The sequence below is a fragment of the Somniosus microcephalus genome, chromosome 28, assembly GCF_052327205.1.
Source record: "Somniosus microcephalus isolate GS21.2 chromosome 28, FLI_Smic_1.0, whole genome shotgun sequence".
Classification (NCBI taxonomy): domain Eukaryota; kingdom Metazoa; phylum Chordata; class Chondrichthyes; order Squaliformes; family Somniosidae; genus Somniosus; species Somniosus microcephalus.
In genome coordinates this window covers 31953084-31969286 of record NC_141014.1, presented here as the reverse complement: position 1 = coordinate 31969286, position 16203 = coordinate 31953084, and the positions used below count along the sequence as shown (strand labels likewise).

Genomic DNA, 16203 nt, shown 5'->3' with positions numbered 1-16203 from the left:
ATTCCTCCTAATTTCTGTCCTAAATGGCTTACCCCTTATCCTTAGACTGTGACCCCTGGTTCTGGACTCCCCGACCATCGGGAACATCCTTCCTGCATCTAGTCTGTCTAGTCCTGTCAGAATTTTATATGTTTCAATGAGATCCCCTCTCATTCTTCTAAACTCCAGCGAGTACAAGCCCAAGCGACCCAATCTCTCCTCATACGTCATTCCTGCCATCCCAGGTATCAGCCTGGTGAATCTTCGCTGAACTCCTTCCATGGCAAGAACATCCTTCCTCAGATAAGGCGACCAAAACTGCACACAATACTCAAGGTGTGGTCTCACCAAGGCCCTGTACAACTGCAGCAAGACATCCTTGTTCCTGTACTCGAATCCTCTCGCTACGAAGGCCAACATACCATTTGCCTTCTAAACCGCCTGCTGTACAATAGCCCGTGACTGAGGAAACTCTATCCTCTAATCTATGGGGTGACCTCCATTTTGAGAGCGGTGTTTTACATAGAATCTACAGCACAGAAACAGGCCATTCGGCCCAACTGTGCTGGTGTTTATGCTCCACACCAGCCTCCTCCATCCCTAATCATCTAACCCCATCAGCATAACCTTCTATTCCTGTCGCCCTCGTGCACTAATCCAGCTCCCGCTCAAAGGCATCCGCGCTGTTCGCCTCAACTACTGCTTGTGGTAACAAGTTGCACGTTCTAAACACTCTTTGAAAGAGCTGTCCAATTAATCCCACTCCCCCCTGCTTTTTCCCCCACAGCCCTGTAAAAATTTGCCCTTCAAGTATTTACCCAAATCCCCTTTTGAAAGTTACTGCTGAATCTGCTTCCACCGCCCTTTCAGGCAGCGCATTCCAGATCACAACAACTCGTCGTGTACAAACAAAATGTTTCCTCGTGTCGCCAGTGGTTCTTGGAGCTAGCGTTGTCCTGAAGCTAAACCCATGCACTTAAGAATTGTCGACAGCAGTCCTGGAGCGAGAGTAGTCCAAATCTCCTGCATAATCTCTGGCAAGGAAATAATTATTTGAAAGCAGGAGCAAAAACAGGACACCTTCTTCTCTCCTCTTAAGCTGCACCCTCCCCAGAAAATAAAACCCAGCGGTAACAATATGTGACGGGTTATAAGAACATAAGAATTAGGAGCAGGAGTAGGCCATACGGCCGCTTGAGCCTGTTCCGCCATTCAATAAGATCATGGCTGATCTGCTACCTCAAGCTGTTCAGCTGTGGCTCAGTGGGCAGCACCCTCGCCTCTGAGTCAGAAGGTTGTGGGTTCAAGTCCCCAATCCAGAGACTTGAGCACAAAGATAGGCTGACACTCCCAGTACAGTGCTGAGGGAGTGCTGCACTGTCGGAGGTGCAGTCTTTCAGATGAGACGTTAAAACCGAGGCCCCCGTCTGCTCTCTCGGGTGGACGTAAAAGATCCCATGGCCACTATTTCGAAGAAGAGCAGGGGGAGTTCTCCCCGGTGTCCTGGGCCCAATATTTATCCCTCAACCAACATCACTAAAAACAGATTATCTGGTCATTATCACATTGCTGTTTGTGGGAGCTTGCTGTGCGCAAATTGGCTGCCGCGTTTCCTACATTACAACAGTGACTACACTTCAAAAAGTACTTCATTGGCTGTGAAGCGCTTTGGGACGTCCGGTGATCGTGCAAGGCGCTGTAGAAATGCAAGTCTGTCTTTTTTCTTTCTCAACTCCGCTTTCCCGCCCATATCCCTTGCTGTGGATGCTCAGACGTCGAGTATATTCAAGGCAGAGATCGATAGATTTTTGGACTCTAGGGGAATCGAGGGATATGGAGATCGGGCAGGAAAGTGGAGTTGAGGTCGATGATCAGCCACGATCTCATTGAATGGCGGAGCAGGCTCGAGGGGCCAAATGGCCGACTCCTGCTCTTATTTCTTATGATCTTAATGTCCAAAAGAAACGTTACCTGTGCTGTCGTTTTCTTTGCGGTCCATTGGGTCATAGAGCGCCGAGATGGCGGAGGTGATGCTCTTCTGCAGGTCCTGATTCTTGCTGACCGAGTCTTCTTCGTCGGACGAAAACGACGGCAGGGTCTCCAGGTTCTTCTTCAGGTCGTCATCGAACCTCTTGCAGGGGCTGGTGCAGCTCATAAGGCTGTCGCTCTCCGAGGCGTCCAGCGGCCCCGACAGCATTGACTGCGTCAGGCCAAACGGGGCCTGCGAGGGCTGGTTGATGACCGACGACGGCCGCCCTTTCTGCGGGCTGGAGGTGGTGGCCGGCAGCTGCTGCCTCTTGCCCGACTTCAGGAAGTCCAGGAACGACGCCATGAACCCGGACTTCATCTCCGGCTGTTTCTCCTCGACCTCTTTTATTTTCTTCTTGATCTTCTCCTGGGTTTGACTATTCTCCAATACGCTTTCTGCGGGGAGAGACTCTGGAGCCTCGATGGGTAAAAGGTCGCTTGCTTTTGACCCTTGAACCTTGCCCTTTAAGGGGGGGGGGGGAAACACACACATAACCATGTCGTTATTGCATTTTGTCATTTTTAAACTGAAGACACGGGTGAAGAGGCACGATGATAGTGACAAGCACCAAGACTGAAAACAACAAGACGGAAGATCAGGAAAATTAACACTAGTGATTGGCTGGTGCCAAGCTTGACGACTGAAGAAAGACTGAGGGAAGTAAGAAATTCCACAGTTTTAAGATTCTGCGAAAGAATGAGTTAAGACTAGGAGGCAGTGGAATGAGTGTTCATTTGGAGGCAGAGGAGGAAGAGCATGAAGAATGGTGTATCTGGAATGCAGGTGGTCCCTACTTCTGTAACCTCCTGCATCCCTACAACCCTTTGAGAATTTTGCGTTCGTCCTTGCCCTCTTGTGCATCCTCCAGCTCTTCACCCCAATTCAATTCAATTCAATTTTTTATTTGTCATATATGCAGCAGACGTGTGTACTGCACAATGAAATGTTGATTTTTACGAGTCCTCCCAACATTGGAATAAATATGGCATAACAATGATAAAATACTAATAGAAATACAGTAATAATAAATAAAACATCAGTAATAAATTATACGTTCATGAGTCTTATGGCCTGGGGGTAGAAGCTGTTTCGAAACCTGCTGGTACGAGACCGTATGCTTCGTTATCTCTTACCGGACGGGAGCAGGGCGAAGAGGTTGTGGCTGGGGTGGCTCGCGTCTTTAATGATCCTCAGGGCCTTCCCCCGGCACCTCTCGGGGTTAGGTGGCCATGCCTTCAGCCGTCTAGGCTCTAAGCTCTGGAATTCCCTCCCCCAAACCTCTCTGCCTCGCCCTCCTCCTTAAAGATGCAGCTTAAAACCGACCTCTTTGACCAAGCGTTCGGTCACCTGTCCTAATGACTTCTTCTTTGGCATCTTATGGGGTTTTTTTTATTGCCAAAAAAAAAAAAAATCACTCCCCTCTCTGTGTGTGTGTGAACCACTCCACTGAAGAGGTCATGAGATAAACTGAAAAGGGGTGTGGCTAAAAGCAAACTCATGACATCAATGACGTAATAAAACTCACTCCGCACTTGGTTTGAGTATAAAGCAAGGCTTTAATCAACTTGTTTCAGAACATGGAGGTCTAGTTGTACTTCACTAGTTCCTGTCTTACAAAATGTCCCTGGGCAAGCTGGGCCCACGCCCAAGTATTTCTACTCCTTGGACAGCGTCACCAGCTGGCCGTCCAGTGCTATTTCATGAGTAGTTTCTTTATAATGATGAGATTTATAACAATCAGCACTATCTTATTCCATTGGAAGAAGGGGTCATTCTTCCAAATGGTGAGAGACTAGGCACTGGGATTTGGGAGTCTGTGTACACAAATCACTAAAGACTCGTGCACAGGTACAAAAAGGAATCAAAAAGGCTAATGGACCGTTGGCCTTTATCTCAAAAGGAGCTGGAATTTTAAAGTGAGGAAGCGATGCTTCAGTTGTTTAGATCCTTGGTCAGACCACATCTGGAGCACTGCGTTCAATTCTGGGCACCGCACCTCAGGAAGGCTAGACTGGCCTTGGAGTGGGTGTGGCGCAGATTCACCAGAATGATGCCAGCACTTAAAGGGTTCAATTAGGAGGACAGGTTGCATAAACCTGGTCTGTATTTCCTCGAGTTTAGAAGGTCAAGGGGTGATCTGATCGAGGCGTTTGAAATGCTAAAATAATTCTATAGGATAGATATGGAGAAACTATTTCCTCTGGGTGGGCGGGGGAGGCCAGGGCCCAGGATAAGGGGGCATCATCATAAAATTAGAACTAGGGCATTCAGGAGGGAACTCAGGAAGCACTTTTTCCCCCACACACATAGGGTAGTGGAAATATTGAACACTCCCCCAAAAGGTTGTGGAAGTTGGGGGTTTGGGGAAGAAGATGCCAGCTCGGGTTCTCATTCCTGATTCTGCTCCAGCAAGTCCCTGATGGAAAGTGTGCAGAAGTCAGATGAGGACAGGTTGCACTTGACTGCAACATCCTTGAAGGCAAGTAGCTTGCTGTCTAGAAGAACCCGTGACACAGCAGCACGGTGGCATAGTGGTTAGCACTGTTGCCTCACAGCGCCAGGGACCCGGGTTCAAATCTGGCCTCGGGTGACTGTCTGTGTGGAGTTTGCACATTCTCCCCGTGTTTGCGTGGGTTTCCTCCGGGTACTCCGGTTTCCTCCCACAGTCCAAAGATGTGCGGGTTAGGTTGATTGGCTATGATAAATTGACCCTTAGTGTTACGGGGATAGGGTGGGATATGTGTTGGTGTAGGGGTAGGGGTTACAGGGATCGGGTGGGATATGTGTCGGTGCAGGCTCGATGGGCCGAAATGGCCTCTATCTGCACTGTGGGGTTTCTGTGATTTCTGTGATCCCCGATTTCCATCGCTCCACCACTGGCGGCCGTGCCTTCAGCTGCCTTGGGGCCTAAGCTCCGGAATTCCCTCCCTGAACCTCCTTCTCCTTTAAGACGCTCCTTAAAACCTACTTCCACCTGTCCTAAGATCTCCTCATGTAGCTGGATGTCAAATTATCTTTGATAATCGCTCCTGGGACATTTTACTGCATTAAAGGTGCTATAGAAATGCCAAGTTATTGTTGTTGAGGGCCACCTTGATGTGGTCGGGGGAAAGCTTCTTAGAATCATAGAAGGAGGCAGCACAGAAGGAGGCCATTGGGCCCATCGTGCTTGTGCTGGCTCTTTGAAAGAGCTCTCCAATTAGTCCCACTCCCCCCTGCTCTTCCCCTGTAGCCCTGCAAGTTTTTCCTTTTCAAGTATCTATCCAATTCCCTTTTGAAAGTTACTATTGAATCTGCTTCCACCGCCGTTCCCACAACACCTCGCTGTGTAAAAAAATGTTTCCTCATGTCGTCTCTGGTTCTTCTACAAAGCTGCACTCCATCCCAAGTCAGAAAAGTTTAATATGATCTGTCCCAACTTCTGGTTCATACATGCTTTAGAGAGTGAAATAAGTGAATAAAAATCTTTACCTTGCTCTGTTTAACTTGTTTTTCCATTTTAAAGCCCTCGTTTTCATCCTCCGTGAGCTTCTTCCCCCGTCCCCTGCCGCGTCCTCTCTTTTTGGGGCCATCTTGAGCCACGCCTTGAGGTGGCTCCAGGGGCCGGATTCTTGGCCGGCCTCTTGGTCGCGGAGGTCCTTTCTCTTTCGGCTTTGAGGCCCTCTTCGTTTTCTTCTTCCCCCCATTCAGGTTGTTGCCGGAGCAGAAGTCGATGTCGGAGACCGGGCTGATGTTGGTCCTGGTCCTGCAGCTGGAAATCAGATCCGGGAGCAAGTCCGGGAGCCGGCGGTTGTTCAGCCGGATGTCGGCGGGCACGTCCTCTTTCTCCTCGTCCTCGAACTCGTACTCCTGAGCGTAAGTCTTCTTGGGGGGCTGAGGGGGAGAGTCCTTCTTCTTCAAAAGGTGCAGGGAGGAGGTCTTCAGAAACTTCTTGGTCTTCATGGAGCAGAAGCTTGCCGTCGTCAAGGGCGACTTGATGTCTGCGCTCCTGGGGCCGTGGCTTTGCGGAGCCATGCCCAAGTGTTCGGTCTGAACGGTGGGCTCCAGCTCGGGCTTCATGGAGACCGAGTCGAGGTCAAGGTGGACATTCTGCTGGCTGTTGCCGGATTCGGCGGTGCAGTACCCCGAGAAGCTCTGGTTGGCGTGCATCATTTCGAAGCTCGACTTCATGCCGTCGTTCCTGTCCATGGCCTGGCCGCTTTCGTCGCCGCACGACTGCTTGTTGTACTCTTCGTTGCTGCAGGACGCGGAGCAAAACATGTCTTCCATTCCCGGGAAGAAGTTCCGCTCTTCGTCTTGCAGCAGGGAGTCCGGGAAACAGATCGAGGTGAGGGGGACGAACCTCTGCTTCGAGCTCTGGGGGCTCGCCGAGCTGAACTGGTCCTTTGCCTCCATCTGCTGCTGAGAAACCTGCTGAGAAGGTTCGGCGCCGTCCAGCTGCAACGACTCGTTCGATTCGGGAAGCAGGTGCTGCTGAGACTGCACTTGGCCGGTCTGGGAAAGGTGACTCTCCAGGTGCAGGTCGGGCTCCAGGAATTCCTGCATCTCTTGGGACTGCATGCTCTCGGGTTGCGGGAGGCCCTCCATCCCCTCGGAAGGCATCCGCTCGGACTGCAGCTGCCCCTGCAGCTGAGGCGACTGGGGCTCGGTCTGGATCTGGTGGGAGTCCAGCAGGTGGGAGTCCAGCGAGGAAGGGTGAGGGTGGACCTCCATCGACTGCGAACGCACGTGGGCCTGCATCTGCTGGTTCTGCAGGTGGACCTCCAGCATCTGCAGCTGGGGCGACTGGGCCTCGGAGTGCAGGCGCTGGGACTCCATCATGTGGACGTCCATCGGAGTCTGCACCTTCCTCTGCTGCGCCTGCATCTGGTTCTGGGTGTGGGTCAGCACCGACTGCAGCAGCTGGGACTGCTGGGTGGACGACTGGTGCGCCATGGGCAGCTGCATCTCTGGCGAGGTGTCCAGCATCATTTGCGAGCTCTGCTGGTTCTGGAGGATGTTGTGGGTCTCCATCTGCGGTGCCTCGGACACCATGTGATGAGCTCGGGAGCTTTGCTCCGGGGTTTTCTGCAGGAAAGAGTGGCCTTGGCTTAGCTCTTTGCTGGACGTGTCCATGTGCGATGTCTGAAGGTGGTCGACAGATTTCTTGATGTCCTGGGCTAGGCTGTCGATGCTGTTGGGTTGGTGGCTGTAATGGACCACAGAAGTCACCAAGGCTTCAGAGGACGGGCGGCTGTGGCCATACTCTTTCTGCCTCTCGCCTTTCTTTTTCTCCTTCAAGCCTTGCAGTGACATCTCCAGGACCTGATTGTCCAGGCTGGAGTTGGTCCGGATGACGCTCTGCAGATGGTATCTCTCTTCGGACTTGGACATTTCGTAAACCATGCTCTTGGACGCCCGGTCCTCACACTCCACAAGGCTCTGCGTCGAGACCCGCGGTGGGCTCTGGGAGTCCAGCAGGTGCTGAATGAGGAAGTCCTCGTCCTCCGTCCTCTCCGACGAAAGCAGATCGGAGTCCGACTTGGTCTTGCCGTAAGATGGAGTCCGCTCCAAAGGCGGCTGGGAAGATTGGAAGCTCTGCGAGTGAGACGACTGTATAAAAGAAGGGGATAAAACAGAGGACAGATACTTCTGAGACTGGCCCGGGGAGGCGACACTCTGGGACCGACTGCCCGTCGGGGATTGGAGAGGTCGGATTATTTGAGACGGGCTCGACTCCGACAGGCTTTGAACGTGGCTGGCTGAGGAATAGACAATTGACTGCCCGTGCGTCGACATGGCAGGGGAATGTCCGGTGGCATAGCTCAGAGATGGACTGGCGGTGGGCATACCTTGCGAGTGGGCAGGGACGTAACTCTGGCCCTGGGTGACCGACGAATGGGGCTCCGACTGGACGCTGTAGCTCTGGATGGAGCCGACAGACGAGAGGCCTTGCAGCTGGTCCGGCGAGTAGTTCTGCGCCTGACTGACGCACGTCTGCAGGCCCTGCGACTGGCTGCCGGAGTAGCTCTGGGCCTTGCTCACGCTGGTCAGGTCCTGGGACTGGCTGGAAGTGAACCCTTGCGACTGGGTGACGGCCGCCATGTTCTGGGCCTGCGTCACGTTGTAGTTCTGAGGCTGGCTCATGGTCAGCAGGCTCTGGGACTGCCCCGGGGAGTAGGCCTGGGGCTGGCTGGAAATCACCGAGCTGGGTTTAGGAGTCGAAGAGGAGTAGTTGAGCGACTGGCCGGTGGAGGAGATGCTTTGGCACTTCGGGGTGGCGGTGGACCTTTGAGCCTGGCGGGAAGCCGAGTAGCTCTTTGATTTCGAGGACGAGGAGGACGACGAATAGCCCGGCGACTGAATTATGGGCCTGTAGCTTTGTGAGTGTTCGCTGCGCGCTTGGGAACTCTTCTGGCTGCCCTCGCTGCTCACCGGGGACTGCTCGCCCAGCGGGCTGCAGGACAGGGTCGAGTGTCGCGGCATCTGCTGGAAACTGTGGCTCCCTCCGCAACTCAAGTAGTGCTGCAGCGAATGGTGGGAGGCGGGCAGCTGGGCCTGCGCGCTGGAGGGGCGCTGGTAGTGCTTGATCACGCTGTCTTGACGCGGGATGGCTCGCTCGATCCCGGAGGCCGGGGAGCTGGAAAAGACCGAGGTGTTGTACAGCTGCGAGGCCTGCTCCGAAGGCCCCAGCGGGGCGGAGAGCAGGTTGAACTGCGACTGCAGGTGCCGGGAGGCCGACTCCTGCGCCGTGCGATAGGCGGAGCTCTGGGAGGGCAGCCCGGTGCCCAGGACAGCGCTGCCGAGGCGGTCGAAGGTCAACGAGGAGGGGACGCTGGACTGCGAGGACTTGATGTGGAGGAGGGGGTCGTGGGGCGAGAGCAGCCCGTTGGAGCTCGGGCTGAAGGTGGCGTCTTGAAGGGTCAGCGATGAGGTCACGGGGAAACTCCGCCCGCTGAAGGAGGCCGGGTGTTGATAGGCCGAGAGGGCAGATGAAGATGGGAAAGTCCCCGAGCCAGGGATGGCTCCGGAGATGAACAACTCAGCCGGTCCCGGGGTGTGCATGGCTATGAAGGCAAGAGGAGAGAGATTATTTTACATAGAATGTACAGCACAGAAACAGGCCCATGCTGGCATTGATGCTACACACGAGCCTCCTCCCGCCCCTGCTTAATCTAACCCCATCAGCATATCCTTCTATTCCTTTCTCCCTCATCTACTTATCTAGCTTTCCCTTAAAAGCATCCATACTATTCGCCTCAACCACTCCCTGTGGTAGCGAGTTCCACATTCTCAGCACTCTCTGGGTAAAGAAGTTTCTCCTGAATTCCCTATTGGTCCAATTAGTCCCACTTTCCCCCCTGTTCTTTCCCCGTAGCCCTGAAATTTTTTTCTGTTCAAGTATTTACCCAATTCCCTTTTGAAAGTATCAATCGAGCCTGCTCCGCCATTCAATGAGATCATGGCTGATCATCCAAATTCAGTACCCTGTCCCTGCCTTCTCCCCATATCCCTTGATCCCTTTAGCCTTAAGAAATATATCCAACTCTTTTTTGAATATATTTAGTGAACTGGCCTCCGCCGCCCTCTGTGGTAGAGAATTCCACAGGTTCACCACTCTCTGGGTGAAGAAATTCCTCCTCATCTCTGTCCTAAATGGCCTACCCCTTATCCTTAGACTGTGACCCCTGGTTCTAGACTCCCCGACCATCAGGAACATCCTTCCTGCATCTAGTCTGTCTAGTCCTGTTGGAATTTTATAAGTTTCAATGAGATCCCCTTTCATTCTTCTAAACTCCAGTGAGTATAAGCCCAATCGACACAATCTCTCCTCATACGTCATTCCTGCCATCCCAGGTATCAGCCTGGTGAATCTTCGCTGCACTCCCTCTATGGCAAGAACATCCTCCCTCAGGTAAGGTTTCTCTTCCTCCCCTGAAGGTTTTGACTCTTGCCGGAGTGCAGCCACCAGCTCCGTCCCTTTTTTCACCCGAGACTTGGCCCAGAGGACTGGGCTTTCCCATCGTTAATGCCAATGGAAACCCATCCAATTTAATGGGTCAGCATCACGATCAGTAAACCTAGGCCCGAGTGTCAGCAGGCTCCGTGGAGGTAACGGCTAAAATGGTCAAAAAAAGCTTGGGTTTTATAAATAGTGGGATAGAATATAAAAGCAGAGAGATTGTGCTAGAGCTTTATAAATCACTGAGTTAGGCCTCGGTTGGAGCATTGTGGACAATTCTGGGGCCCCACACTTCAGGAAAGATGTAAAGGCCTTAGGAAAGGCTGCAGAGCAGGTTTACCAGGATGTTACCAGGGATGAGGGACTTCAGTTACGAGGAGAGGTTGGAAAAGTTTGGACTGTTCTCCTTGGAACAGAGAAGGTTCAGAGGTGACCTAATAGAGGTTGTCAAGACGATGAGGGGTTTGGATAGGGAAGATCGAGGAAAAAGTATTCCCTCGGGCGAGTGGGTCAATAACCAGAGGTTATAGATTCAAAATCATTGGAAAAAGATCTCGAGGGGAGATGGGGAGAAGCTTTTTCCACTCAGAGTTGTCGGGATCTGGAGCTCTGCCTGAAAAGGTGGTGGAAGCTGATTCCATTATAAAAAGGGAGTTGGACGGGCTCTGGAGGATGAGGAACCTACAGGGTTACGGACAAAAGGCGGGGGTGTGGGACTGAGCACGACTGCTCCTTCAATGAGCCGGCACAGGCACGACGGGCCGAATGGCCTCCTCCTGTGCTGTAGGTTTCCACGGCTCTCTTCTATGAATCTACAGATAGGCCCCATCCTATTTCACCCACATCCATGGACAAGCACGAAGGGAGGGGGTCTAGAGAGTGGTCATTTTAGCTGTCCCTTCGCCGCCCACCCTCTCCCTGTCTCTCCCGAGCCAAAGAACATAAGAAATAAGAGCAGGAGTCGGCCATGCGGCCCCTCGAGCCTGCTCCGCCATCCAATAAGATCGTGGCTGATCATCGACCTCAACTCCGCTTTCCCGCCCAATCTCCATATCCCTTGATTCCCCTAGAGTCCAAAAATCTATCGATCTCAGCCTTGAATATACTCAAAGACTCAGCATTCACAGCCCTCTGGGGTAGAGAATTCCAAAGATTCACCACCCTCAGTGAAGAAATTCCTCCTCATCTCAGTCGTAAATGGCCGACCTCTTATCCTGGGACTGTGCCCCCTGGTTCTAGACACTCCAGCCAGGGGAAACAACCTCCCATCATCTACCCTGCCAATCTAGGGGCTAGTTTGCCATTCCTACTGACGCCTTTCTAGCACAGACCAAGGGGTTTGAAGTCGGATTTCCCTGGCTTTTCTGGTTCAGTCCGATCCCAATTTGTGCCCTCACCAACTGAACCATCTGCTGATGAATCAGAGGGGGTGGGGGGCAATACCAGCTTGTGCCTCCTGGAGGCTAGCCCAGTAATAACAGGAGGAGCGAGACAGAGCTGGAAATCCACTGCTGGAGTGTTACTACGTCCTAAGCTTGTAGGCCCAACGCGCGTCCTACATCAGGCCACCAACCTGTCTGCCAGGACGGAGTTCGGAACTGAGAGAGGAGAGAGGAGGCAGAGGGCCCAGGCTGCGGAGCCCGCGATTCCAGAGCGGAGATGAGGTTCATGACAGATGCGTCTGGGGTGGTGCTGCCGGCGTGGTGGAGCCCTGTCTCAAACAGCCCCGACAGGCCTAAGAGAGAACGCAGGGAAAACAAAGTTTAGAAGCTAAAACTGCATTTCATTTCAAGTCTTAAGAAATAATTTGCATTTATATAGCGCCTTCTGCAGGCTCAAACCCAAAGCGCTTTACAGCCAATGAAGTACTTTTTGAAGTGTAGTCAGTGTTGTAAACTCGGCAGCCAACTTACTTTTCAACATAGAAAGGCTTGCAGTTATATACAGTAGTGCCTTCACGACGTCCCAAAGCGCTTTACAGCCAATGAAGTATTTTTGAAGTGTAGTCGCTGTTGTAATATAGAAAATGCTGCAGCCGATTTGCGCACAGCAAGCTCCCACAAACAGCAATGTGATAATGACAAGATAATATTTTAATTTTTTTAATTTTTTTTTTTTTTTAAAGAGGGATAAATATTGGCCCAGGACACTGGGGAGAACTCCCCTGCTCTTCTTCGAAATAGTGCCACGAGATCTTTTACATCCACCTGAGGGGGCAGACGGGACCTCAGTTTGACCTCTCATCCGAAAGACGGCACCTCCGACAGTGCGGCACTCCCTCAGCACTGCACTGGAGTGTCAGCCTAGCTTTATGTACTCAAGTTTCTGGAGTGGGACTTGAACCCACAACCTTCTGACTCAGAGGCAAGGGGGCTGCCAATTGAGCCACGGCTGACACCAAGATGCCCCATTTTCCTTCCGTACCCCGCCTCACCCGGGGCACCAGGCTTATTTAATTTCCTGGTACACGGAGGGCAAGGGGGCGAAATTTTTAAAAGTTAGCACGTTTTAAGCAAAATATAGCAGGCACTGCACGTCTTGTGGAATACCATCTCCAGTTGCTCCCGGTGCCGGTGACGGACCTGTAACCGCCAATATTTCATCGTAGGAAAGGGTCCCACATGCTCAAAATGTGCCCGCTAGACAAACCCAATCACGGAGGACAAAATCTATCATTGCACTGCTGTTGGATGTCCCTCACGGTTCAAACGGACGTCGGGGAAAATATTAGTGGCAGCACTGAAATCATAGAATCATAGAAATTTACAGCACAGAAGGAGGCCATTCGGCCCATCTTGTCCGTGCCGGCCGACAAGGTGCTACCCAGCCTAATCCCACTTTCCAGCTCTTGGTCCGTAGCCCTGTAGGTTACGGCACTTCAAGTGCATATCCAAGCACTTTTTAAATGTGATGAGGGTTTCTGCCTCTACCACCCTTTCAGGCAGTGAGTTCCAGACCCCCACCGCCCTCTGGGTGAAAAAAATTCTCCTCAACTCCCCTCTAATCCTCCGACCAATTACTTTAAATCTATGCCCCCTGGTTATTGACCTCTCTGCTAAGGGAAATAGCTCCTTCCTATCCACTCTATCCAGGCCCCTCATAATTTTAGATCCCTCAATTTGGTCTCCCCTCAGCCTCCTCTGTTCCAAAGAAAACAACCCCAGCCTATCAAATCTTTCCTCATAGCTAAAATTCCCCAGCCCAGGCAACATCCTCGTAAATCTCCTCTGCACCCTCTCTAGTGCAATCACATCCTTCCTGTAATGTGGTAACCAGAACTGCACGCAGTATTCTAGCTGCGGCCTAACTAGTATTTTATACAGTTCAAGCATAACCTCCCTGTTCTTATATTCTATGCCTCGGCTAATAAAGGCAAGTACAGGAAACTCTCTTTTAACCGGCAAAATTCAGGAGTAGGTTCAGGTAAGTTTTACTATATATTAGTGGCTGTGTAACCGGGGTTCCTGAACCTGTGGCCGTGCAACAAGGACTCCTGGATCTGTGGCCGTGTAACCGGGACTCCTGCACAAGGGCCGTGTAACCGGGGCTCCTGCACCTGTGGCCGTGTAACCGGGGCTCTCGTACCTTGGTAAGTATACCTCTCTGTAATCCGGACTTTTTGATCAACCGGCACCACGCCGGTCCCGTCGGTGCTGGATAAAAAAAAGATTCCTGTATCCTGTATGCCTTCTTAACCACCTTATCTACCTGCCCTGCTACCTTCTGTGGGCATGCACTCCAAGGTCCCTCTCTTAAGTGACAGTGCGGGTGTACGGGACGGGGTGGGGGAGAATCTGCCTTCCATTCCTTAGCATTCCCAAGTTAGTGCCCTGAAGCAGAGCTGCCGCAGGGTCGATGGTTAATCCAATGTCGTCGCCACTCACCAGCTGGATGATGGTTGGTCGCATAGCCTTGCAGAGGATGGGGCGTTGCATACGCCTGTCTATGCAGGATGTCCGTTTCTGGGTGTGAACTGCGAGACCCTCCGTACACCAGACTAGACAAGAATTAAATGGGGGGGGGGGGGGGGCGGTGGGGAGAAAAAGAACAATCATTAAGAGATGCTTAAGCAAGATTTAAAAACATGGAAACATAGAAGATAGGAGCAGGAGTAGGCCATTCGGCCCCTCGAGCCTGCTCCGCCATTCAATGAGATCATGGCTGATCATCCAAATTCAGTACCCTGTCCCTGCTTTCTCCCCATATCCCTTGATCCCTTTAGCCTTAAGAAATATATCTAACTCCTTCTTGAATATATTTAATGAATTGGCCTCAACTGCCTTCTGTGGTAGAGAATTCCACAGGTTCACCACTCTCTGGGTGAAGAAATTCCTCCTCATCTCTGTCCTAAATGGCTTACCCCTTATCCTTAGACTGTGACCCCTGGTCCTGGACTCCCCCGCCATCGGGAACATCCTTCCTGCATCTAGTCTGTCTAGTCCTGTTAGAATTTTATAAGTTTCAATGAGATCCCCTCTCATTCTTCTAAACTCCAGCGAGTACAAGCCTAATCGACCCAATCTCTCCTCGTACGTCATTCCTGCCATCCCAGGTATCAGCCTGGTGAATCTTCGCTGCACTCCCTCCATGGCAAGAACATCTTTCCTCAGGTAAGGCGACCAAAACTGCACACAATACTCAAGGTGCGGTCTCACCAAGGCCCTGTACAACTGCAGCAAGACAAAAAAAGAGATTGGTATATCGGAAGAAATAAGGAGTCTTGGAATTGGCCGCTATGTCAGGTTAAACTCCCTGACCTCCTACCCCATCCCACCCCCCTCCACCACTCGATCTCCCGTCTCCAACCGCCCCGCCCCCTCACATTGCCATTGGTCCCCCCACGTGACCATCCTCGCGGCGCCTGACCGTCCCGCGCCGCGAGGATGGTCATTTGCCCATCTCCAATACCTTTATAACTAACAAACAAAAAAAAGTGTTCAAAGGCAACGAAAAAAAGCACACACAAATATATTTGTTTTTTTTAAAAGCCCCTGTGATTTTTCTCCAGGCAGTGTCCTGGAGATTGACCTACAATTCCTGGAGACTCCGGATCATTTTCTAGCGGGTTGGAAACCTGAGCCTCGCACTCCGAACCCGGTCGAACTTCACAATTGAAAAAAAAAACACTTGGGGCTGAGGGGAGACACCAGCGACTGAGAACGCTCAGGGGAGTCATTGACGAAGTCCAACACTGCCTTCAGTGTGCCAGTGCAGCCTTCGGTTGCCTGAGGAAGAGTGTTTGAAGACCAGGACCTCAAACCCGGCACTAAGCTCATGGTCTAGAGAGCAGCAGTGATACCCACCCTCCTGTATGCCTCAGAGACATGGACCATGTACAGCAGGCACCTCAAAGCACTGGAGAGGTACCACCAACGTTGCCTCCGCAAGATCCTGCAAATCCATTGGCAGGACAGGCGCACCAGCGTCAGTGTTCTCGCTCAGGCCAACATCCCCAGCATCGAAGCTTTGACCATGCTCGATCAGCTCCGATGGACGGGTCACACTGTCCGCATGCCCGATACGAGACTCCCAAAACAAGCGCTCTATTCGGAGCTCTGGCACGGCAAGAGAGCCCCAGGTGGGCAGAGGAAATGCTTCAAGGGCACCCTCATAGCCTCCTTGAAAAAGTGTAACATTCCCACCGACACCTGGGAATCCCTGGCCCAAGACCACACAAAGCAGAGGAGAAGCATCCGGGAAGGTGCCAAACACCTCGAGTCTCTTCGCTGGGAGCAAACGGAAGCCAAGCGCAGGCAGTGCAAGGAGCGCACGTCAACCCAAGCACCCGCCCCTTCAACCACTGTCTGCCCCACCTGTGACAGAGACTGTAGGTCTCGCATTGGACTCATCAGTCACCTGAGAACTCATTTTTAATGTGGAAGCAAGTCATCCTCGGTTCTGAGGGACTGCCTAAGAAGAGAGGAGATACGTTCCGACCTATTTCAGTGCCTGCAGATCTCCTCGTGTTAATGATACAAAGCAGGCCTGACACAGGGGACAGTTTAACTGGGCTGAGCGACTGCAACAAAGGCTGGATTATTGATCGGCTCATATTAAGACAGGATCATTTGCTCCAGGGCCGGTATCAGATCAACTTAACTGTCCAGTTCTTATCCCTTTGGTTTTGTGCTGGACTCCTGGTTAACCAGTTGGCATGGTGCCTAGTCATGTTCCATGTTGGCAGACCATCGTGCCATGTGGGTTCAAGCACGACCCCAGAGACTGGAGCCCATAATCCAGGCTGACACTCCCA

General features: G+C 52.1%; 1 protein-coding gene across 1 annotated transcript in view; it reads right to left on the bottom strand.

Annotated features, from left to right (window-relative positions):
- LOC147099511 (proline-rich protein 12-like) overlaps positions 1–16203 on the bottom strand; it is an 81607-nt gene that overhangs the window by 25882 nt on the left and 39522 nt on the right. The window contains exons 2-5 of the mRNA XM_085969714.1: positions 13835–13947; positions 11524–11685; positions 5480–9054; positions 1951–2470 (exon numbers count right to left, since the gene is read on the bottom strand). Of these exons, the coding sequence (XP_085825840.1) occupies positions 1951–2470; positions 5480–9054; positions 11524–11685; positions 13835–13947 (4370 nt within the window). The remainder of the gene's footprint in view (positions 1–1950; positions 2471–5479; positions 9055–11523; positions 11686–13834; positions 13948–16203) is intronic.